The sequence below is a fragment of the Phyllostomus discolor genome, chromosome 5, assembly GCF_004126475.2.
Source record: "Phyllostomus discolor isolate MPI-MPIP mPhyDis1 chromosome 5, mPhyDis1.pri.v3, whole genome shotgun sequence".
Taxonomy (NCBI): domain Eukaryota; kingdom Metazoa; phylum Chordata; class Mammalia; order Chiroptera; family Phyllostomidae; genus Phyllostomus; species Phyllostomus discolor.
In genome coordinates, this window is record NC_040907.2 from 100,097,410 (window position 1) to 100,121,810 (window position 24,401).

A 24,401-nucleotide genomic window follows, 5' to 3' on the forward strand; every position below is an offset into this window, starting at 1 on the left:
TATAAGGCCATTCTACTAATACCTGAAGACATACCAACTCTACCCAATAGAGAGAAATGAACACAAGAAGGCAGCCAAAGTGATGAGACAAAGAAACATGTCCCAAATAAAAGAACAGAACTAAAAAAATAAAAAGGAACTAAACAAAATGTAAAGCAATTTATCACATGCAGAATACAAAACACTGATTATAAAAATGCTCAATGAATTTAGGGTAAGAGTAGAGAAACTCAGTGAGAACTTCAACAAAGAGATAGGAAACATAAAAATAGAGATAGAAAACAAAAACATGAAAAATAACCATTCAGAAATAAACAATACATTGACTGGAATAAAGAATACAATACAGGAATCAACAGTAGAGTGAAGGAAGCAGAAGATCAAATCAGTGATTTGGAAGAGAAGGGAGCAGAAAAAAACTAATCAGAATGACAAACATAAAAAAAATCTAGAAAAATGAGGATAGTGTAAGGAAAGTTCGAGACAACTTCAAACATATTAACATTTGTATCATGGAGTGCCAGATGAAGAATAGAATAAGAAATTGAAGCTCTGGCTGGCGTAGCTCAGTGGATTGAGCGCAGGCTGGGAACCAAAGTGTCCCAGGTTCGATTCCCAGCCAGGGTACATTCCTGGGTTGCAGGCCATAACCCCCAGCAACCGCACATTGATGTTTCTCCCTCCCTCCCTCTCTCTCTCTCTCTCTCTCTCTCTCCCCGCCCCCCTGCCTTCCCTCCCTAAAAATAAATAAATAAAATCTTAAAAAAAAAAAATTCAAAACCTGTTTGAAAAAATAAAAAAAACTTCTCTCTTCTGGTGAAGGAAATAGACATAAATGACCAGGAAGCACAAACAAGGTAAACCCAAAGGGGTCTACACCTAGACACATCATAATGAAAATGCATAATGTAAGATCATACACCATGGCCAAGTGGGATTCATTCCAGGATGCAAGGATGGCATAATATTCGCAAATCAGTAAATGTAATACATCACGTAAACAAAAGCAAAGACAAAAACCACATGATCATATCAATAGATGCAGAAAAAGCATTTGATAAGGTACAGCACTCATTCATGATAAAAAAACTCAGCAAAGTGGGAATAGAGGGAGCATTCCTCAACATAATAAAGGCCATATATGAGAGACCTACAGCCAACATCATACTCAATGGGCAAAAATTAAAATCTTTTCCACTAAGATCAGGAACAAGACAAGGCTGTCCACTTTCACCACTTCTATTCAATATAGTACTGGAAGTTTTAGCCACAGTGATCAGACAAGAAAAAGAAATAAAAGGCATCCAAATTGGAAAGGAGGAAACAAAACTGTCACTGTTTGCAGATGACATGATAGTGTACATAGAAAATCCTATAGACTCCACCAAAAAACTGCTTGACCTAAAAAATGAATTTGGCAAAACAGCGGGATACAAAGTCAATTCCAGGAATCAAAGGCATTTCTGTACACCAACAATGAAACAGCAGAAGCAGAAATCAAGAAAAAATCCCATTTGAAATAGCAAAAAGAAAAATAAAATACCTAGGAATAAACCTAACCAAAGAGGTAAAAGACCTGTATTCAGAAAACTACACAACACTGAAGAAAGAAATCAAGGAAGACACAAACAAATGGAAACATATACCCTGTTCATGGATTGGAAGAATTAATATCATCAAAATGTCCATACTACTCAAAGCAATATACACATTCAATGCAATTCCTATTAAAGTACCAATGGCTTACTTCACAGACATGGAACAAACACTTCAAAAATTTATGTGGAATCATAAATGACCCCGTATAGCTGCTGCAATTTTGAGAAAGAAGAGTAAAGTAGGAGGGATCACAATACCCAACACTAAACTATACTACAAGGCCACTGTAATCAAAACAGCCTGGTACTGGCATAAAAACAGGCACATAGACCAATGGAACAGAACAGAGAGCCCAGAAATAAACCCAAGTCTCTACAGTCAATTAATATTTGACAAAGGAAGCAGTAACATAAAATGGAATAAAAATAGCCTCTTCAACAAATGGTGTTGGGAGAACTGGACAGCTATGTGCAAAAAAATGAAACTCGAGCACCAACTTACACCTTATACAAAAATAAATTCAAGGTGGATAAAAGACTTAAATATAAACCTATTAATATATTTAATAAATAAATAAATATAAACCTATTAATATATACCTATTAAAGTATATAAATTTAAATACTTTAAATACAAATGGATGAAATGCTCCAGAGGACAGTGTCTGAAAGGATTACAAAAGAAGACCCTTACCAGTGCTGTCTACAAGACACTCACTTCAGATCAAAAGACACATACAGACTGAAAGTAAATGGATGGAAAAAGATATTTCATGAAAATGGAAGCAAAAAAAATGCCAGGGTAATAATACTTATATGAGACAAAATAGACTTTAAAACAAAGGCTATAAAAAGAGACAAATAAGGACCCAACAATTCCCCTTCTGGGTACTTATCCAGAAACTTAAAACATATATTGAAAAAATATGTTGGGTATATATCAAAAAGACATACCTCTGTATGTTTATCTCCTAATTATATATATCTTGGAAACAGCCTAGGTGTCCATAAATAGATAACTGGATAAAGAAGTGGTGCATATATACAACATGATATGATTCAGCCACAAAAAAGAATAAAATCTTACCCTCTGCAATAAGGATGGACCTAAGAGTGTTGTTTTTTAGATTACACATGTAAGTGAAATCATCTGGTATTTGTCTTTCTCTGAGTAACTTATTTCACTTAATATAATACTCTCTAGCTCCATCCATGCATCTCAAGGTGTAAGATTGTCCTTGTTATGGCCAAGTTGTATTCCATTGTATATATGTACCGCTGCTTTTTTTATTCACTTGTCCATATTGATGGGCATGTGAATTGTTTCCCTATCTTGGCTATTATAAATAACGCTGCAGTGAAAATAGAGGTGACCATATTATTTTAAATTAGTTTTTTGGCTTTCTTTATGTATATACCCAGAAGTGGAATCACTAGGTCATAAGGCAGTTCCATTTTTAATTTTTTGAGGTAGCTTCATACTTTTTTCCATAGTGTTGCACCAATCTGCATGCCCACCAATAGTGTATCTCACCAACACTTGTTTGTTTACTTATTGATGATAGCCATTCTGACAAATGTGAGGTGATATCTCAATGTAGATTTAATTTGCATTTCTCTGATGATTAGTGATGTTGAGCATCTTCTCATGTGCCTATTGTCCATATTTATGTCCTGTTTGGAGAAGTGTCTATGCAAAACAGAAACAGACTCATAGATACAGAGAAGAGACTGATAGTTGTCAGAGGGGTGAGGATTGAGGGATGGGTGAAAAAGGTGAAGGAATGGAGTAGTACAGTTTTGTAGTTACAAAATAGTCACAGGAATGTAAAGTACAGCATAGGAAATATAGTCAATAATATCGTAGTAACTATGTATGCTGGTGATCACTTCAAAAGTTATATAAATGTCTAACCATGGGTTTGTACACCTGAAACTAATATAATATTGCATGTCAACTGTAATTTAAAAATTTAAAAAAGAAAAACAAAACAAACAGTAACAGATCCATGCAGGACCAACTCAGGTACAAATCCTGGATTTCATAAACAACTTTATGGTGTCACTTCTCTGAACAATTCTCTCCAGCAATTTCTTTGTTACTCTTGTTTCCTGAAGCTTCTCATTTTAGTCTTCCAATCATAACACCCAGACTGCAGTACCTAGATCTGCCATTCACTTCTACATCTGGTACCAAACAGTAGGAGGACAGAATTGGAACAAAAGCAGCACCAACTGGTTTTGTCCCCCAAGTCTACAGCTCCATCAGTTAGAGAAGTTTCCCTCTTTCAGAGTTTTGGTTCCTGGGCCCAAGTAAATAGAAATCCTTATTAGGTTTTTTTTTTTTTTTCCCTTATGGGCTGTTCTTTTTGTCTAGAATGCCCCTTTCCCCTTTCTCTTGAAAAGCTCTTGCAGTGTCTTTCAAACCCCAGGTTAGCCATCACCACTGATAGGAAATCTTTTTAGAGTCCTTAGAATTAAACATTTTCTCCTCTGAGCACTCTCTGTATCTTACTCATATATTTTTTTAAAGCACTTGGATGCTTAATTTTTTTCCTTTTTCTTTTAAAGATTTCATTCACTCATTTTTAGAGAGGGAAGGGAGGGAGAAAGAGAGAGAGAGAAACATGAATGTGCGGTTGCTGGGGGTCATGGCCTGTAACCCAGGCATGTACCCTGACTGGGATTCGAACCTGCGACACTCTTACTCATATTTCTTACGTTAGTTCTTATCACACTATCTTCTGATGCATTATTTATGGCCTCTGGTAAACCATAGGTCTTCCAAAGATTGAAAATTTATAGCTGTTTTTTTATCTAGCACAGTTGAGTGGCGTGTCAACTTAATGTGCTGGAGTTGTGGGTTCAATCCCTGGTTGGTGCACTTGTAGGACTCAACCAGTGTAGGCATGGATGGGTGGAACAGTGAATCGATGTTTCTTTCTTTCTTTCTTTCTTTCTTTCTTTCTTTCTTTCTTTCTTTCTTTCTTTCTTTCTTTCTTTCTTTCTTTCTTTCCTTCCTAGTCCTTCCTAAGTCCTTCCTTCCTTCCGTTCCTTCCTTCCTCCTTCCTTCCGTCCTTCTTTCTTTCTTTCTTTCTTTCTTTCTTTCTTTCTTTCTTTCTTTCTTTCTTTCTTTCTTTCTTTCTTTCTTTCTTTCTTTCTTTCTTTCTTTCCCTTCCTCTCTGTCTTCAAAAATATTCTAATAGCTTTGCAGAATATCTGAAAAGGGTAAAAGTGTAATGTACACTGCCCACGTATTCAGTCTGTCACTCAGTAATCACTGAGATCCTACTGGGCACAGAGCACTGTGAAATGAATGGAGGATACAAAAATAAAAACACAGCCCTGGCCAGGTACCTCAGTTGGTTAGAGCATCATCCTGATAGGCAAGGCTATGGTTCGATCCCAGACAGGGCACATACCAGAAACAACAAATGAATGCATAAATGGGTGGATCAACAAATTAGTATTTCTCTCTCTCAGACCAATAAGAAAGCAAAGAAGACAATGATGATACAGCCCTTTTCTCCAGGGGTCAGACTTTTGATGGGAATAGAAACCAATACATAGAGTCCACTTAATAACTACTGAAATAGAGGTACAGAAACTAGGGGAGCAGAAAAGAATGATTTATTTTGCTTGAAGAAGTCAGGAAAGGCTTGAAAATGGGGTGAAATTTGAGCTGAATCTCAAAAGTGAGAAGCATACATTTTTTATAGGAGGGCAGTGGAGATCTGGGAAAGACATACACATTGGCCATTGGGAGACAAAGACTTAACAATAGGTTAGGACCTACCTGTGAAAATGTTTTCATAGGGAAGAGTTAGGACTTTATTTTGCTTGCTTCAGTAAACCAAGGTTAATAAACAAGGGAAAGTTGATTGATGGTTGTTTGGAAGTCAGAGCAGAACGAGATAGCATGGAGGCAGGCAGGAGCTGCAAGTCAGAAGGGTTTCTGGGACCTTTCTACAGTTAGTGATGAATTTTGAAGTACTTAGATATGGGGACAGGTAGAAGCTGTGGGAAAGGAAGAGGAGTCAGCATTATATTAGGTTGGAAGCCTCAATAGATGGTGATGCCATTATGGGAAATTGAGAAAATAGGAAATGGAAAACGTCCAAGGCAACCCATCTTGTGGGCCACCTTCTGCCTGGCTAACTTGTATTCTTCTTTTAAAATGGCTCTTTTAAGAAGCTTTCCTTCTTGCTCTGCTGGAGGTGATGCTGTTGTGATCTTGCAAAACCCTATGCTTACTCTATCACAAATACTTTCCACGTTTTATAATTATCCCTTCCCCCTACCTGGGTAAGAGGAAATTAAAGCTCTGCACTTGCCAAGAGAAGGAAAAGTAGTGCAATACTTGAATCAGACAGAATCCGCAGGATCTCCACTAAAGGAGGCTGAAGAGCCAGGAAGGATGAACCACAAAAAGAGGAATGCACTGACAGTGAGCATTATCTTCCCAATACACCATACACAGTGCCTCAAGACTTGCTGAATGATATACTGGGTTGTCCAAAAACTTTGTTTAGTTTTCCTGTAGTGCTTAGTTGTCTTTAACTTCATTTGAAACTTTTTTATTAGATTGTATTGTGACGGCTGTCATATCAGTGTGCATTAAAAAAGAACATCAAAATTGGTGAATTTTTGTGTACCCATTTTAATATTGAAGATGGAAGAGGACATGCAACATTTTCAGCATATTATGCTTTATTATTTCAAGACAGGTAAAAACCCAACTGAAACACAACAGATCTATGTATTGTAGGTAGAAGGTGCTGTGATTGATTGAACACAAAAGTGGTTTGCAAAATGTCTTGGTACTGTTGACATTTTAGTCAAAATATAATTCTTTGCTGTGGGGCTGTCTTGTGAATTGGAAGATGTTTAGCATCACCTCTGGCCTCTAATCACTAGAAACTAACAGTGGGAGATAGCTGACATACTCAAAATACCCAAATCAATAGTTATTGGTGAAAATGAAAAACGTGTCTTTTATTTTACGGAAAAAGCTAAATGGACATCTTATCCAACCCAATATTAAGATAGATGTCTCCTTTGTTAAGAAATGAAAACTATGGGCCATTCCTAGTACTGCTTGTGTGCTCACTGGGTGCAGACCTGATTATCTCTTTTGTGAAGCAGCGCTGAGGACACTCTAGTACTTGCTTTGTGTAACGAAAAGCCCAAGGAAGGAGTACAGACTGAGAATGATCATATTAACCTGAAGGTGGCAGGGCAGGATGGTTCTGGGGTACAGTATGAGATATAGAGGAATACGCCACTAGAAAACTAACAAAAGCCTATTGTGAAGGACAGGGTTTGTCAATGAAGCAGATCAAATTGCGATTTGATGGGCAGCTAATCAATGAAGCAAACACACCTGCACAGTTGGAAATGGAGGATAAAGTTACAATTGGTGTGTTCCAGCAGCAGACAGGAAGTGTTCACTAAAAAGGGAACCTGCTACTTTATTAGAGAACTCTGGTCCTCCAGACCAAGACATTCTGAGAAAACTGCTGTTTGGTTCCACAACATTCTGACAACTATAGTATGCTACTGATTTTTCTATTCCTTCACTTTCCCTTTCTCTTTCCTTTATTGTACCTTACATACAATAAGATACAATAAGGTACCTAAGGTACATGATGTGTGTGCATGAGCATTTGCACTTTTTAAAAGTAGACAGCTAAATGGTATGTTGATGGACATCAAATGGAGATTAGATGGGGGAAAATACTGGCTCTGTGAAAATGCCACCCTTTCCATTAGTGGCACGCTCATTCGGCCCTTATCTTTATTCTCCAGTAAGTTATCTTGCACTCACTGTTTAATAACAACCAACCAACCAACCAACCAACCAACAAACAAAAAAAGGCATTTTAAACCTCTGGTAGTCTCCATCTCTTCTTTGATTGGAGAATTTTAATGTTTTAAAATTATCATCGCAAAACCAAGGACAATTTTGTAACTTTTAAAAAACATGTATTTTATTGGTTATGCTATTACAGTTGTCCCATTTTTTGCTCCCCTTTATTCCCCTCCACCCTGTACCCTGCCTCCCACAAGAATTCCCCCACCTCAGTTCATGTTCATGGGTCACACATGTAAGTTCTTTGGCTTCTCCATTTCCCATACTACTCTTAACTTCACCCTATTTTTTACCTACCATTTATGCCTCTTATTCCCAATATGTTTCTTTCCATTCCCCCCCCCCCACCGCTAATAACCCTCCATGTGATCTCTATTTTCTGTGTATCTGTTCCTATTGTGATTGTTTGCTTTTCTTTTAAGTTGATAGTTGTGAGTCTGTTGTCATTTTATTGTTCATATTATTGATCTTCTTTTTCTTAAAGAATAATAAGGGATTAGTGACGATGAGCTCCTTTAACTTGACCTTACCTGGGAAGCACTTTATCTGCCCTTCCATTCTAAATAATAGCTTTGCTAGATAGAGTATTCTTGGATGTAGGTCCATGACTTTAAAACTTCTCTCCAGCCCCTTCTTGCCCACAAGGTTTGAGAAATCAGCTGACAGTCTTATGGGCACTCCTTTGTAGGTACTGTCTCCTTTTCTCTTGCTACTTTTAAGATTCTCTTCTTACCTTTAATTTTTGGTAATGTAATTATGATGTGCCTCGGTGCATGCTTCCTTGGGTCAAACTTCTTTGGGACTCTCTGATCATCTGGGTCTTCCTGGGATGCCACATTGGGGAAGTTCTCCTTCATTATTTTTTCCGAGTAAGTTTTCAATTTCTTGCTCTTCCTTTTCTTCAGGCACCCCTATGACTTGGATGTTGGAATGTTTAAAGTTCTCCTGGAGGTTCCTAAGCCTCTCATTTTATTGAATTCTTGTTTCTCCATTCTGTTTTGGTTGAATGTTTATTGCTTCCTTCTGCTCCAAATCATTGATTTGAGTCCCAGTTTCCTTCCCTTCACTGTTGGTTCCCTGTGCATTTTCCTTTATTTCATTTTTCACAGCCGTCACTTTTTCCTCTATTTTGTGAGCATACTCAACCATTTCTGTGCGCAACCTGATTACCTGTGTTTTGAACTCTGCCCCTGATAGCTTGGTTATCTCTTCATCGCTTAGTTGTAGTTTTTTTTCTGGAACTTTGATCTGTTCTCTCATTTGGGCCATATTTTTTTGTCTTGGTGAGCCTGTTAGCTACTAAGGGGCAGAGCCTTAGGTATTCACTAGGGTGGGGCAACCCATGTTGCTGCATTGTGATGCTTTGTGGGGGGAGAGGTCCAGGAGGGAACAACACTGCTTGGTTAGTTCTCACCCTGCTTTCAGTCACTTCCCCCACTACCCACAAGCAAATTGGGCCCTTCTGGTACTGATTCTTGGGTGGGTGGCTTTGTGCACATTCTAGGACCCTGTGGGTCTCTTCAACAAACTATCCTGTGAGGCTAGGAGTTTCTCCTGCTGCTTCAACCCCCACAGGTTTTTACTGCCAGCGAGGTGTTGAGGCTTTATTTCCCCTGGGTTGTGCAGACTGTCCTGCTCCCCAGTTGTTCCTCCTGGTTTAGCTGCATGCAAATGTGGAACTGCTAGGTCCACCAGCCATTGCCTTGCTGTGAGTCCTCTCCACCCCTGCTGCCTGTCTTCGCCCTGCCTACCAGTTTGGATGAGTGTTTCTTAACTCCTTGGTTTTTGGACTTTCATACAGTTTGATTTTCTGACAGTTCTGGTTATTTTTTGGTTTTGAATTTGTTGTTGTCCTTCTTTTGGTTGTGCAAGGAGGCAAGTGTATCTATCTACACCTCCATCTTGGCTGGGAATCTATAACTTTTTTATACATAGCTGTTACATGTAGGGCAATCTGTCTTTAAGGAGGGATAAATTACTCTAAAAAAAGTGAATACTAGATAGTTTTCCCTTCAAGTCAAGTGTCCTGTTGTTTAAATAAATGTCTTAAAATTAAAAAAAAAATTGAAAACTACCAAAATTTATGGTGAATAGCGGGAAGACTTCACCACCATTCTATGTGCTTCTAAAATTTGGCTTATTCTCATTCATAATAACCAGATCATTTTCTTTTATTCATACACATGAATGTTTGTACTATATACTCAAGAATACTTGAATTTTTACACATACAAACACATAAATACATCTTACACACACATGCCAAGGGAAAGAGGACCTACTTAACATCCCTATGCAAATCCTCTGCTCTAAAGGTGGGAAGGATTTTAAGTAACTCATACAGTTGTAAGGATAAAAAGGATAGTATTTGTGGAAATTTCCTTGTGAATTTTCTCTAAAGAAATTTAATTTGATGTTTTTCATGGTTTTAGATAGAGTACTGTGTTCCTGAAAACAAAAAACCCCTCCTACATATAAGTTTAAAAGGCCTTGCTTTTTTGAAAATGTGAAACTCATAAAAACTTAGATATAAGTGACATTTAATATTAGTTTCAGGTGTACTATGATTCTTTATTTGTATATATTGTGAGATGGCCACCACAATAAATCTACTTAACATCCATCACCAGTTACAAATTTATTTCTTGTAATGAGAAATTTTAAGATCTACTACTCTCTTAGCAGCTTTGAAATATGCACTATATTACCATTAACTATAGTCGCCATGCTGTGCATTACATCCCCCTGACTTACTTATTTTATAACTGGAAGTTTGCACCTTTTAATTCCCTTCACCCATATGGCCCACACCCTACTCCCACCTCTGGCAGTCACTGTCTCTTCCTTTATCTATGAGCTTGATTTTTTTGTTTAGATTCCACATATTGGTGAAATCATATGGTATTTGTCTGTGTCTGATTTATTTTATTTTACATACGTTCCAAATCCAAGATCCATCTATGTTGTTGCAAATGGCAAGATGTCCTTCTTTTATGACTAACAGTCCACTGTATACACTATACTTTATCTATCCATCCATCAATGAACATCTAGGTTTATACCAAAAAGGCTTTCTTAAATGTTAGCCCTGTCTTCTCATTGTTCTAGGTTCAAAGTCATTCAAATTAAACAATGCATAACACTGTTATTAATTACGAACATTTATTAAGTATCAAGAGTATACTGCAAAGGTTGTGATATAAAAACATAATTAGCAATACAGTGTCTGACATTGAGCTTACAATATAAAATGAAATACAGTAAGAATGCTTTTGGCTTACATTAAAATTTCCTGAACTTAGAAATGGCTATTTTGGCAAATAAGCAAGGCAAAATGATCTATCATTTCAAGTACAATGTTAATAATAAGGCTTAGAATATGATCCCAAGAATGTTTTATTTGTTTCCAGCCATTTCCTCCAATTAAACTAGGCTTGCTAAGAAAAGAGGCCTTAGAAATTTGGTAAAAACAATAAATTATTTAAAATTGTCTTGTTTGCTTAACAAGCTTTTAAGCAAAGAGATGCTTACTAGCCTGAGTTTTTTTACAGCTAGGAAAAGACCCACAAAAAATATTATGAACTAAACCAAGTTTGTCTTCTATGCCAATACAGTTTTCAACTTTTTCCTCCTTCCCATGTAAGGGCTCCAATGACAGCCTTATTAAGGAAAGTACTGTATCCAGATTAAAATGCCCTAACAAGTTGAACATCTGGGAAATATTAACTCGTATTTTAAAAGAATAAGCAAAGAGAGCACTGGGACCTCTAGCTGTAGGAGCGGCCTGGCTATGTAAGGTACCTAAACAAAGCAGCTAAGTTCAGTCAATGCATCTTCAAAGTGATTAAGAATATAGGATGTATATGTATATGTATATATATACGTATATGTAAATGGTTGCTATTCTGCTTTGTATTTATGGTGTAGAAGTATTTAGAATTTAGCATCAAGACCCTCCTGCAAAACTCTGTACTATTCTGCCTATATCCATAGTATAATATTTAATAAACACATTCAAGGTTTTCATTGCTGGTCATAAATTAGCTGAAAAAGGCACACCGGAGGGATTTTGATTTATTCTTATGTCAAATGCAAAGACTGTTATTAAAACTCTGACCACATGCCATCTTAAACTATATACTTAATTATTTTTTCAATCACTTGTGATTCTTTCAGCTCTAAAGAACACTAAAAATAAATTAGTGGTTGTTAAGTTGTCTGAAACCTGAAATAGGATTTACCCTGTAAAGTGCATACATACACTTTTTAATACATGCAGAGAGAAATGTTTAATGGCAGAATAGTAGCATCCTGTTATGTTGTGTTAATAGCAAAGCAATATTTAGTAATTTTTGGAAAAAAAAAACAACAAAACTTCCTCTTAAAAGCTCATCTTGGTAACTTTCTTTTAAATGAAACCACAGCAGCCAGCAACACTCAAATAATATCATGACTAACTGCTTTGCATACAATTTTATCAAGAAAGAATGATCCAGGAACTCCAGAATAAGACATTTTATGAAGTAGAATAATTCACTATTTTTGACCTAAAGTTGAGAAACATCCCTTTTCCAATTTAAAAGTGCCATTTATACATCTACTTACAGCAAATAAAATCCAATTAATTATTAGATCTGAAATGAAAAACTTGATAACCATCTATCACATCATTTTCTTCTACAAAAGATGGCAGAATGTTCAGAAGAGTTAATTTTAATGTTTCCCAAAGAGGGATAAAATTTAAAAAAATAATCACAGCTGTGGTAAATGGAATCTGAGTTTATTAAATCTCAACCAATTCATTTACGGTTAGTTGGTACTGTATAGAACACGCTAAGAATTCCTGATTAATTATGTGTGTTTTTCTACAGGCAAGACATGACAAGTTTTATGTCTAAAGCATAAATATGAACTTGATTATAAAGGCAATATGGCCAGACATATACATTCACTTTTTTTACTGATATATTCCCAAGCTACATATAATTTAATTTCATGTCCTATTCTACAACTACTCTTTTGACATTAAGCTTAGAAGCAATAATTGCTGTGATAAATACACAAAAATTTTCATTTTTTCCAATACTGCAAATAATACTTGTAATTTCAAATACCATAGAATACACTTTTGCACAAAATTTTAAAAGGCAAACTATTAGCTAGCTGTAACTACTGTGTTAACTGTATAAAGAAATCACAAGGAAAACAAAATACAAAACTAAGCATAATTTGAAAAAACTAAGCATAATTATTGCATTTAACAATTACAACAAAAAAAATCAAAATCAAGTACTTCTGAAAACACTTGATTCGTGGTAACGTTGTATATTCATTTTACAGCTACCGGTTTGATAAACATACTAAGATTCCATTAAGGCTTGTTTTTCTTGGTTATGTTTCTTCCTTGTATACTCCCCCAACAGCAGTTGGAATTAATTTTGTTTGAGTACAAATAAAATAATGTTATATTTTTTATCTGAGTCATGTAAAAGCCAACTCCATACTCTCATTTTTAAAAGCTGTATTTGATTTTAAAAAGACAACTAAAACAAAAGTTGTAGAGAACAAAAAGGAAAAAAAGGACTTATGGACATGGACAAAAGTGTGGTGATTTCAAGAAGTGTGGTAGAAGGGGACCTAAGTGGTAATATATAAAAAAAAAAAGTTGAAGTTAATTTTTTGGACCTTAATTAAAATTTAACCATTTAAGCATGCATTTTTTTTGCTATGAAGTATAAGCTTCATTTTAATAATTGGTAAATGTTCTTAAAAAAGGCAAATCTTGATGTCATCTATTTAAATATGAGGACATAAACATTTTTTTCTTTTTTAATGAGAAAAAGGAGATGAAGAAAAAACCATTCATTTAGGTCCTCTTCACTCAATTATTCTGAGACAGTTTAAGTAGGGTGATCAGATCAATAATTGTTGGTACTCTCCCTTACTTTGCAGAGAGAGAAAAAGGGAAAATAAAGGAAGTTATTTCTTCCTAAGGTCTCAGCTAGTTTCTTAAGTCTTTCTTCAGTTCCAACGGAAACTTCTCATAGCACTTCTTACAGACTGGTTTCATATCAAACTCCCAAATTTATTTCCTAAAGATAATAATAAAAAATTAGTGGAAATATACTTCACATGGACATGTAAATATGTTAATTAATTTTACTGATGTAAATGAAGATACTATATGTAGCAAACAAGTATAACTCTAATCTCAATTCCTGTCATTGTGGTAGATGTAAAAAATCACAATATTTAAAATCAATATCCCTGTAAATTGATCCTATACATCTACCTGTGGTAACACAGAATGTGTATTACACTGTAGCCAGTGTTAAGTATACAGGAAATCTAATGTAAATATAATTTAGGTGGTAAGTAAAAATTAGTCACATTTTAAAGTACCATGAGAACACTTTTAAAATTACTTGAGGAAGAGAATTGTATTTCTGTTATTTGAATGATCCCCTTTATTGAAGGCAAATTAATCTTACTATTTTAAAATTAGGTAGTTACGTGGTTCATCTTTGCGGATATAAAAGAGGTTGCCTTCCATCCTTCCTTCCTCCCAAAATCAACCTAAATACATCTGAAAAAAAATCTTAAATCAGAATGGTTATTTTGATGATTGTTTGACAAGAAAGGCTGGTAGGGGAGATAAAAAGTTTTTAATCACTCTTAATGAATACAAATGAACGAGACTGCCTGTGGTTACATTTTGTGAATGGTAGCTTGCTCTATGGAGAATTAAAGTCTTTTTAAAAGCTAGAGCAATACATATTATCAGTTTATTTGTAAAATAGTTATGGAGAGGACAAGTTTTCAGATAGCCTCCTATCTGTAACACTTTGTTAATCTGTGATTACAATAGCTTATTACTTAGAAATCCAGGGTCTTTAATTGTGAATTGAGTAAACACACAACTTTATAACTCGTCCATTATCTTTGTAATTATATTTAAAGAAGCACTTGTGGATCAAGTCCAGTAGTGCACTGTCCTCTATGACAAGTGATTACACCTGCTAAAACCTTTTCTAGCTGTTTTCAGAGATGCAATGCTGACAGTAATGCAAATGTGTTACATTTCAATTATCAGTTTAATTTAAACTATTAAAATTAAAAATTTCTCCCAAGCCTTCCTAGAACAGAAGCTATTAAACCTAAACTACCATTTTTTTAATTGCAGGAAATAAATGATCACTTCTTTTTCAGATACTGCTAAGCAAATCTTCCATTGTTTTAATATCATATTTGAACCTTAATTTTCTTTATTAGATAAATAAACATGAAAACTGAAAAGCTAAGAAAACTTTTCAGAACACAATGGTAACCATAAAGGAAGAATGGGATAGTCATGATAATAATTCAAAAGAATTTCAAAGACTGAATTATTATTATTTTTTAAAGATTTTATTTATTTATTTTTAGAGTGGGAAGGGAGGGAGATAGAGAGAGAGAAGAGAGAGAGAGAGAGAGAGAGAGAGAGAGAGAGAGAGAGGAGACAGTGACAGAGACATCAATGTGCGGTTACTAGGGGTTATAGCCTGCAACCCAGGCATGTACCCTGGCTGGGAATCGAACCTGCGACACTTTGGTTCACAGTCCACGCTCAATCCACTGAGGTATGCCAGCCAGGGCTGAATTATTTTTTTAATAAAAATCAGGAATAGAGATTGGAAACTTCAAGAAAATGACTTCATTGCCCTGAATGGTGTGCCTTTCAGTGTGTTGGATGTCCTCCTGCAAATCAAAAGGTCACCAGATGATTCCTGGTTAGGGCACATGCCTGGGTTTTGGGGCCATGTCCCCAGCGCGGGGCATGTGAGAGGCAACCAACTGATGTTTCTCTCACACGTCGATGTTTCTCTCCCTCTCCTTCTCCCTCCCTTCCTCCCTCCCTAAAAATAAATAAATAAATCTTAAAAAAATTAAAATGAATTCATTAACAGTAAACATATGGGCATTATATGAAAGCACATATATAGGGTGTAGCACAAGTAGGTTTATAATTATGAATACACAAAATAGTTTATTGTATTATTATTTATTAATTATTGTATTATTTTCCATATGAACTTTATTTAAACCTACTTTTGCCCCACCTGGTACATACACCAAAGATAGTAGAAATCTCATTTTGTATATTACATGGTGTTTGCTTAGATCTGAAACACACTAAAAAAACTTAATGTATTACCAAACTTAGAACATGAGACACTTGAAATTTATCAATTAAATTAACTTAGGCAAAGAAACTCAAAACTAGGATTTTAACAGTTGCAATTATCAGACAAAAATACTTTAAAACTTTCCTGTATCAAGAAACTGAAATTCTTCCCTTTGAATACATTAAAAAAGAGAGAGAAATCTATCCCCATATTGAGATTTAAAAAAGAGATGCCGTAATCTACATATTAAAGGAAATAAATGCCATACAAGTGAAGTACAAGCTGGTATTAAGTGTGAACTTTACTATTTTAAGCTCTATAATTTTAATAATTGTGAAAGAACCAGCTCTACACAGGATGAATACTTGTATTTTACTTGGTAGCAGTTATAAATATACCTCAAACAAACAAACAAATAAATAGTAAAAGACAAAAACAGAACAAAAACATTCTAAAGGACTAACCAAAGAAGAAAGTAGTGAAAATGATAGAAGGGATAGAAAAGTTTACAAACAGACAGGCTTTTTCTTTTTCTGCTTGTCCTTATCCTTTGCTTCTCTCTCCCGTTTAGCAAGTCGCCTCTTAAATTCTTCTGGCATTTTCTCATAACAGTATTTGCAGACTGGTTTTAGATCAATTTCAACAAACTTATCCCTTTGAGGAGGACAAAGAAGAAATAGAAGAAAAGAACAGGAAACAATTAAAGGAAGAAATTTTATTTTCAGAAGGCCTAAGTAGAAAGAAGAAAAAGGAATCAAACAAGTATCTTTTTAAAATTCTGTGTTTTAAAAAAATGTTACTGCAAAATTTTTAGTGTTAGGATTCATGCTGGACCACAATGTATACTTACTTGAGTGTTAATTTAGTGTTGCAGGTAGAACAGGCAAAACAGTTCACACACCAGGCCTTATTAAGAGCAGAGACCACTAGAGAAATAGGAAAGACAACTGGTCACATACACTGGTAGGGGAGTGGGTAAGCTGAAACTTTCAACTCTAACACAGAATTAAGGTTTATTTCAAAACACTCTGAAGAGGTCCTCAGAGGACTGCTTGCAAAAGAATCACACAGTTAAAAATCCTTAGTGTTGTTAGTTAACGTTTACTGAATTATTTTATTAACATTTTTTTACATCGAAAACACAAAAACTGAACAACTTTACGTCTATTATGAAGATGAAGGCTTCATCTTTGGAAAGATTATTATTGCCCTTTTAACCTTTACTTTTTATTTTTTAAAAAAGATTTTATTTACTTTTTAGAAAAGAGGGGAAGGGAGAGAGAAAGAGAGGGAGAAGTATCAATCAGTGGCCTACCACACGCCCCCAACTAAGGACCTGGAGTGCAACCCAGGCATGTGCCCTGGGTTGCCCAGGATGCCCCTGACCTGGATTCAAACTGGTAACCTTTAGTTGGTGGGCCACATTGAGCAACACGAGCCAGGGTTCATCCTTTACTTTTAAAATATACATAGAGGGTCTATTTTCATTCTTCCTGCATTTAAAACTGTATCAGTTAAGGTTGGAAGATGGTGGCGAGGTAGGTGGAAGCAGAGCCCACTTCCCCCTGTGCATAGGTAGAACACCTAGCTGATATTCTGAGGAACAGAGTAAACAGCCAACGGAATCCCAGCTTATATGAAGGTTGGTGGCTAAATTGTAGCGGACACTGAAAAACAGATGGTAAGGAGATTGCTTTGGGTTGGTAAGGGCCCTCAGACAAGAGTGGGGACCAGGGCTGCTGCAGTCTTTGGCTGGTGCCTGCAGCCTGCCGGAGACTACCCCAGGATCCTTGGATGACAGCCAAATCAACAGCTCCCTCCTCTGCCAAACAGGGAGGAAGAGAGCAGCACCAGGATGGATCTGGATGCTTGAGGTCGCTGGAGGGAATAAAGACAAAAATGGGAGACACACAGGGGCAGTGTGCACCTGTTGAGACTGTGGATGCCATCTGAGTTATTACCAGAGAAATGGGGAGCTGGGTGACACCTGGAGACCGCAGAAGAGTTGGGCCGTGTCAGACCCTGACCTGGATCATCTCCAAGTTGGTTAGAAAGTTGGGCTGTGTGAAGAAGGCGGGTGCTTGTTAGGAGCAGCAGTGTTAAACAGGAGGATTTTGTTAAAAAAAAAAAAAAAAAAAAAAGGCTCTTGGTCACTGGCTGCTGCAGCGACAACCTTGTCCAGTGCCCCTGCTCCCGTATGGTTTGGGCTAGCTCACTAAGAGGAAGAAGAAGGTGCCCTCCACAAAGGAGAGCAGCAGGACTCATGGAGTTAGCAGTCCCCAGAAAGACTTAACTCAGTGGGGGAGCTGAACTACTCTGAAGAGACTTGAGAGTGCTTAGTACCTAGGACAGCAAAGAGCGAGAAGGTGGTGTGTGAGTTGCCTCTAATTAGTGTACCTCAAGGATGGCACAACTGGTGGATTGAAGGTGCAGAACTAGAGCATACGGGCACTGGGGGCCTGGCAGTGAATGGAGGACATGGGGTAGAGGGCTGGGCAACTGTGAAGAGTGTGGCCCAGACCTGGCCCCCTACCCTCCCACTTTTCTCCAGAGGAAGGGAGAAAAGTGAAACCCAACACCTCTCAGCCTCTGCATCCATGAAGACCAGCAGAACTCACTTGGCTGATTTAAGTCAGTAGGCTTTTTTTTCTTCTTTTTTCCCCCACGCAAGTGAGACAATAAGACCTGGAGCTGTAAAGGTCCCAGAGACAGACCCAAGAGGGATCCACAAGGCTAATCTGAACAACTGAAAAAACTGAGACAGATTTCACTTTGCTATTCCAGAGAATATGCATGTTATTGGTTTATTTGTATTATTATTATTATTCTTTCATTATTTTTTACTTTTATTAGTTTTAACTCTATGCTCTTGCACACTACACCTACTTTCTTTAATGTACTCTCAGTATATCTAATAATCTGACTTCCAACAAGAGCTCTGTTTCTGGATTCAGCTCACAAGCCTTTCCCCCTCTAACAAGAGTCTCATCTCCTTTCCACCTTTTATAAAAAGTGGCTAGTTGGGTGAAACATCACAGTTACTGCTATACTTATCTAAAGGATCTCCTATTTCTTCTCTATGTGTTGGTACTCTAATCTCATGGAATACTCTCCTGCTGTCTTCATCCATTTTGCCTCCCCCCTGCAACTGATTATATACAAGGGTAGGTGGGAGCTGTGAACACCAATACACTTGCTGGAAGACAGAACCTACCAAAAAAGGAACCACCAACAGATAATAAAAAAAGATGGCAGAGGAGTGAGTAGAAGCCACACTAACCTCCTCCCCAGGACCAATCTGGAATTACAGCTAAACAGTGGACAAATTACCCAGAACAAACAACTGAACAATAGTGAGAGAGAAGCCTTGTAAGCTTGGACATACAGAAGAACCAGCTTTGGCACAACCTCTCTGCACCTGCACAACAGCATACAGGATGTGGTTGGCAGAATGACCCTCAGTCAACCAGCCGGAGGGAAGGACCCACCAAAGAATGACCCAACAACAATCAAATCCAAAAACATCCAGACAGCCAACACTGATGGCATCCCCAAAACAGCAAGTTCAGAAGATCTAGGACTCTGCACCACTGAATCTCTTGGGTCTCTTACCACAGAAGTCCACACCACAAACCCAGGGAATCAGAACAGATTAATTTAAGAAGCAGAGGCTAAGAAGAAGAGGCTAAGAAGAAGGAAAGAAGAAACAATGGGAAGACTTCAAAGAAACAACCCCAAATGAAAGGAAACAAGGAAGCCTCAGAAGAATGTTAAATGAAATAGAGGCAAGTCAAATATAAGATATTGAGTTAAAGCAATGGTTACAAGTAAGCTCGATGAACTTACAAGAGCTACCGAAAACTACAGGGAAACTACAATGACCTCACTGCAAACTGTATCAATATGAAAAAGAAATAGAAACTAAAAACAAGGGCCAAGAGGAAATGAAGAATACAATTTCTGAAGTGAAACACAGCAGAAGGAATCAAAAGCAGGCTAGATGATCATAGGATCGAATCAGTGAGCTGGAGGACAATGTAGAAAAAACAACCGGAAAGAGTAAGAAAAAGGAAAAAGAGACTTAGAAAGAATGAAGATGTGGTAAGAGAACTGCACTGCAGGCCAACATGAAATGTAATAATATCCATATAATAGGGATACCAGAAGGGAAAAAAGAAGAGCAAGGGATAGAAACCTGCCTGAAAAATGGTGGAATAATGATGGAATATTTCCCTAGTTTGATGAGAAAAAAAGTCACACAAATCCAGGAAACATAGAGAGTCCCAATCAAGAGAACCCAAAGAGGCCCAGTTTAAAAACATATTATAATTAAAATGGCAAAATTCCATGACAAAGAAACAAGAAGTAACATACAAAGGAGCCCAATAAGACTAGCAGCTGACTTCTCAATGGAATACTCCAAGCCAGAAAGGATTAGCAAGAAGTATTCCAAGTAATGAAAAACAAAAGCTTGCAACCAGACTACTCTACCCAGCAAGGCTCTCAATTGAAAGGCCAAATAAGGAGTTTCCCAGACGAAAGTAGCCTCAAAGAATATACCTCCACCAAACCAGCACTGTTAGATACTAAAAGGTCTGCTCTAAGAAAAGGAAAAAAATGAGTGAGAGAGGAACACAAGTATGAAAGAAGTAAAATGGCAATAAATAAGTACCTATCAATAATAACCTTAAATGTAAATGGTTTAAATGCTCCAATCAAAAGACACAGAATAGCTGAATGGATAAGACATCATTACCAACAGATATGCTGCCTCCAAGAGACCAACCTCAGAACAAAAGACCTAGACAGACTGCAACCAACCTCAAGGAAAAACCTCAAAAATGCTCAACTCATGAAGATTGAATACCATGCCATTAAACAATGAGTGGGTTAAGAATGAGCTCAAGGAAGAAATAAAAAAGTTTCTGGAAACAAATGAAATGAACTCACAACAATCCAAAACTTATTGGACACAGAAAAGGCAGTCCTGAGAAGGAAGTTCATAGCAATACAGGCCTATTGAAAAAAGACAGAACATTTCAAATTAACAACCTAACCTTACACCTACAAGAACTGGAGGAACAATAACAAAGATAGCCCACAGCAAGTAGAAGGAAGGAAATAACCAAGATCAGAGCCTAACTAAATGACATAAGAGACTAAAAGCACAATTCTAAGGATCAATAAATCCAGGAGCAGGTTCTCTGAAAAGATATACACAACCAACAAGCCTTTAAGCAGACTCATAAAAAAAAAAAGGCAGAGACCCAAATAAACAATCAGAAATGAAAAGGGGACATTACAACTGATATCAAAGAAATACAAAGGACTGTAAGAAATTACTATGAAGAACTGTATGCCAAGAAATTTGAAAACCTAGATGAAATGGATAAATTTCTAGAAAAATATAATCTTCCAAAACTGAATGAAGAAGAAGCAGAAAGCCTGAACAGACCAATAACAGCAGATGACATTGAAGCAGTAATCAAAATCTACTGACACACAAAAGCCCTCGGCTGGATGGTTTCACAGGAGAATTCTACAAAGCATTAAGGAAGAGCTAACCCCTATCCCTCGCAGACTATTCCAAAAGTCCAGAAGATGGAAGGCTCACAAACTCTTTCATGAAGCCAGCATCACTCTAATCCCAAAGTCAGATAAAGACCAACAAAGAAAAGAAAACTTCAGGCCAATACTGCTGATGAACATAGTTTGCTAAATCCTCAACAAAATGTTCCCAACTATATCCAGTAATACACTAAAAAGACCATACACCATGATCAAGTGGGATTCATCCCAGGGATGCAAGGAAGGTACAATATTTGCAAATCAATAAATGTAATACATCACATAAACAAAAGCCAAAGACAAAAATCACATGGTCATATCAACAGATGAAGAAAAAGCATTTGATGAGGTACAGCACCCATTTATGATAAAACCACTCAGCAAAGTAGAACAGAGGGAGCACTGGTCAACACAATGAAGGCCACATACGAGAGACATACAGCCAACATCATACTCAAAAGGCAAAAGCTAAAAGCTTTCCCATTAACATTAGCAAGAAGACAAGGATGTCTGCACTCACCACTCCTATTCACAACACAGTATGGAAGTCCCTAAGCCACAACGATCAGACAAGAAAAAGAATAAAATGCATCCAAATCGGAAAGGAGAAAGCGAAACTGTCACTGTTTGCAGATGACATAATAGTGTACATAGAAAATCCTACAGGCTCCACCAAAAAAAAAAAAAATACTTGACCTAGTAGTGAATTGGCAAAATAGTGGGAGGATACAAAGTGACATTCAGAAATCGATGGCATTTTTGTACATCAAACAATGAAAAGCCAAGAAACTAAATCAGGAAAAAAATCCCAAGTGATTATAGCAACAAGAAAAATAAAATACCTCGGAATAAATCTAACCAAGGCGGTAAAGACCTGTAGTCAGAAAACTATGTAAAACTGAAGAAAGAAATTAAGGAAGACACAAATAAATGGAGGCATGTACCATGTTCATGGACTGGAAGAATTATCATCAAAATGTCCATACTAACCCAAAGCAATTTACAGATTCAACGCAATCCCTATTAAAGTACCAATGACATATTTTACAGATTAGATATAGAACAAACATTTCAAAAATTTATATGGAACCATAAATGACCCAAATAGCTGCAGCAATTTGAGAAAGGAGAACAAATAGGGGGGATTACATACCTGATATCAAACTGTATTAAAAGGGCCACTGCAATCAATACAGCCTGGTACTGGCATAAGAATAAACGCATAGATCAATGGAACAGAATAGAGAGCCCAAAATAAACCTAACTCTCTATGCTCAATTAGTATTTGACAAAAGGGACAGAGGCATAAAATGAAGCAAAAATAGTTTTCTTCAACAAATGATGCCTGGGAGAGCTAGACAGCTATGTGCAAAAAAATTGAAACCCAATCACCAACTTACACCAAACACAAAAATAACTCAAAGTGATAAAAGAGTTCAATATAAGTCACAACACCATAGAAGTCCTACAGAACAACATAGCAGGAAAATTTCAGGTATTCTGTGCAGCAATATTTTCACCAGTATGTTCCCTAGAGGATGGAACTAAAGGAAAGAATAAACAATGGAATCTCATAAAAAATGAAAAGCTTTTGCATGGCTAAAGAAAACAGCATTAAAATGAAAAGAGTACCAACTATGTGGGAAAACATATTTGCCAATGATACCGTGGACAAGGGTTTGATCTCCAAAATTTATATATTGGAGATCAAATCAATAATATAATATAATATATATTTATATTATTACAACTGACACGACTCCACTTCCAGGTAGAAAAACAATCCAATTAAAAAAATGTGCAAAAGACCTGAACAGACACGTCTGCAAGGAGGACATACAGAGTGCTCAGAGGCATATGAAAATATGTTCAGCATCACTAGCCATCAGAAAGATGAAATTAAAACCATGACAAGATACCAGTTCACACTGGTTCAGAATGGCATCATCACCAAATCAACAAACAACAGGTGTTGGAGAGGTTGTGGATAAAAGTGAACCCTAGTACACTGTTGGTAGGAATGGAGACTGTTACAGCTACTGTGGGAAAACAGAATGGAATTTCCTCAGAAACTAAAATGGAACGGCTTTTTGACCAGGCAATTCCACTGCTGGGATTATATCCTAAGAACCCTTAAATGCCAATGCAAAAGAAGCCATGTACCCAAATATTTATAGCAGCACAATTTACAATAGTCAAGTGCTGGAAACAACCTAAGTGACCATTAGTAAATGAAAGGATCAAAACACTATGGTATAATTATACGATGGAATACTATGCCAGCAGAAAGAAAGAAGGAGCTCCTACCCTTTGCGACAGCATGGATGGAACTTGAGAGCATTATGCTAAGTGAAATAGCCAGACTGTGAAAGACAAATACCATAGGCTCTCATCTTTAAGTGGAATCTAATCAACAAAACAGATAAGCAAGCAAAATATAACTAGAGATACTGAGATTAAGAACAAACTAACAGTAACTAGAGGGGAGGTGGGAGGTGATAATGAGGGGAAAATGGGGATGGTTTTTCAGGAAAAAACTGTAAGGACACATGGACAAAACAAGGGGTTTGGAATCAGGGGAGGGAGGTGGGGGGTTGCTGGGGCGGGTGGGGAGTGGTGGACAGAAAGGCAGACAACTGTACTTGAACCACAGTTTAAAAAACTTTATCAGTTAGTATTACTGCTCTGTGTCTTTTGAAAATGCTTTACTTACTAGGAAACCATTCATTGAAGGTGTGAATGTAGGAAACTGCATATCAACCTCTATTTATAGTTAATTTTTTTCTTTTCCTTTCCTCTGTGTGTCCTATAAGGCATATAAATGCTATGTATCATGTCTTCACAGGAAAGCTTTTGTCCTCTCACTCCTACAGACAATGCAGTGTATATATCACTTAGATGAGTTTTTTGTGGCACAATACTTCCCTACCAAAAAGCACACTCCTCACTGCTTTGTCTGTTCCTACTGTCACTGCCCAACAGAGAAATATAGAATAGGGAAGTATTTAAAAAAAAAAAACAACCCAGCCATTAATGTATTCACCTACAGGATCGTTCTTTTAAAACTGAGAGCTTTCTTTGACAGCAACTTTCATCTGGTACCTGTCCCATGTATGAGAAAGTTTTATTTAAGGGCACTATAATTGTTTTCTTGAACTAAACTTTTTTGCAAAAGGCATATATGCATTATTTCATCAA

At 36.8% G+C, this 24,401-nt stretch overlaps 2 protein-coding genes across 6 annotated transcripts in view; one reads left to right on the top strand and one right to left on the bottom strand.

Moving 5' to 3' along the window:
• The first annotated feature begins 5,576 nt into the window (after window positions 1-5,576).
• On the top strand, window positions 5,577-7,386 carry LOC114496999 (small ubiquitin-related modifier 3-like). The gene is given in 3 exon segments (XM_036027502.1): window positions 5,577-5,608; window positions 6,741-6,883; window positions 6,886-7,386. Coding segments are annotated over 3 exon segments (342 nt in total). The 3' UTR covers window positions 7,053-7,386.
• A 3,229-nt stretch (window positions 7,387-10,615) lies between these two features.
• Window positions 10,616-24,401, bottom strand: part of LIMS1 (LIM zinc finger domain containing 1) — a 185,200-nt gene continuing 171,414 nt past the window's right edge. For 4 of the 5 annotated variants that reach the window (XM_036026631.1, XM_036026632.1, XM_036026628.1 and 1 more), the window contains 3 exons: window positions 16,486-16,561; window positions 16,099-16,289; window positions 10,616-13,560 (listed from right to left, as the gene is read on the bottom strand). In XM_036026631.1, the coding sequence (XP_035882524.1) occupies window positions 16,142-16,289; window positions 16,486-16,561 (224 nt within the window). In that variant the 3' untranslated portion in view covers window positions 10,616-13,560; window positions 16,099-16,141. Of the gene's footprint in view, window positions 13,561-16,098; window positions 16,290-16,484; window positions 16,562-24,401 lie in introns of all 5 variants that reach the window. The other variant, XM_036026630.1, reaches the window with a different exon arrangement.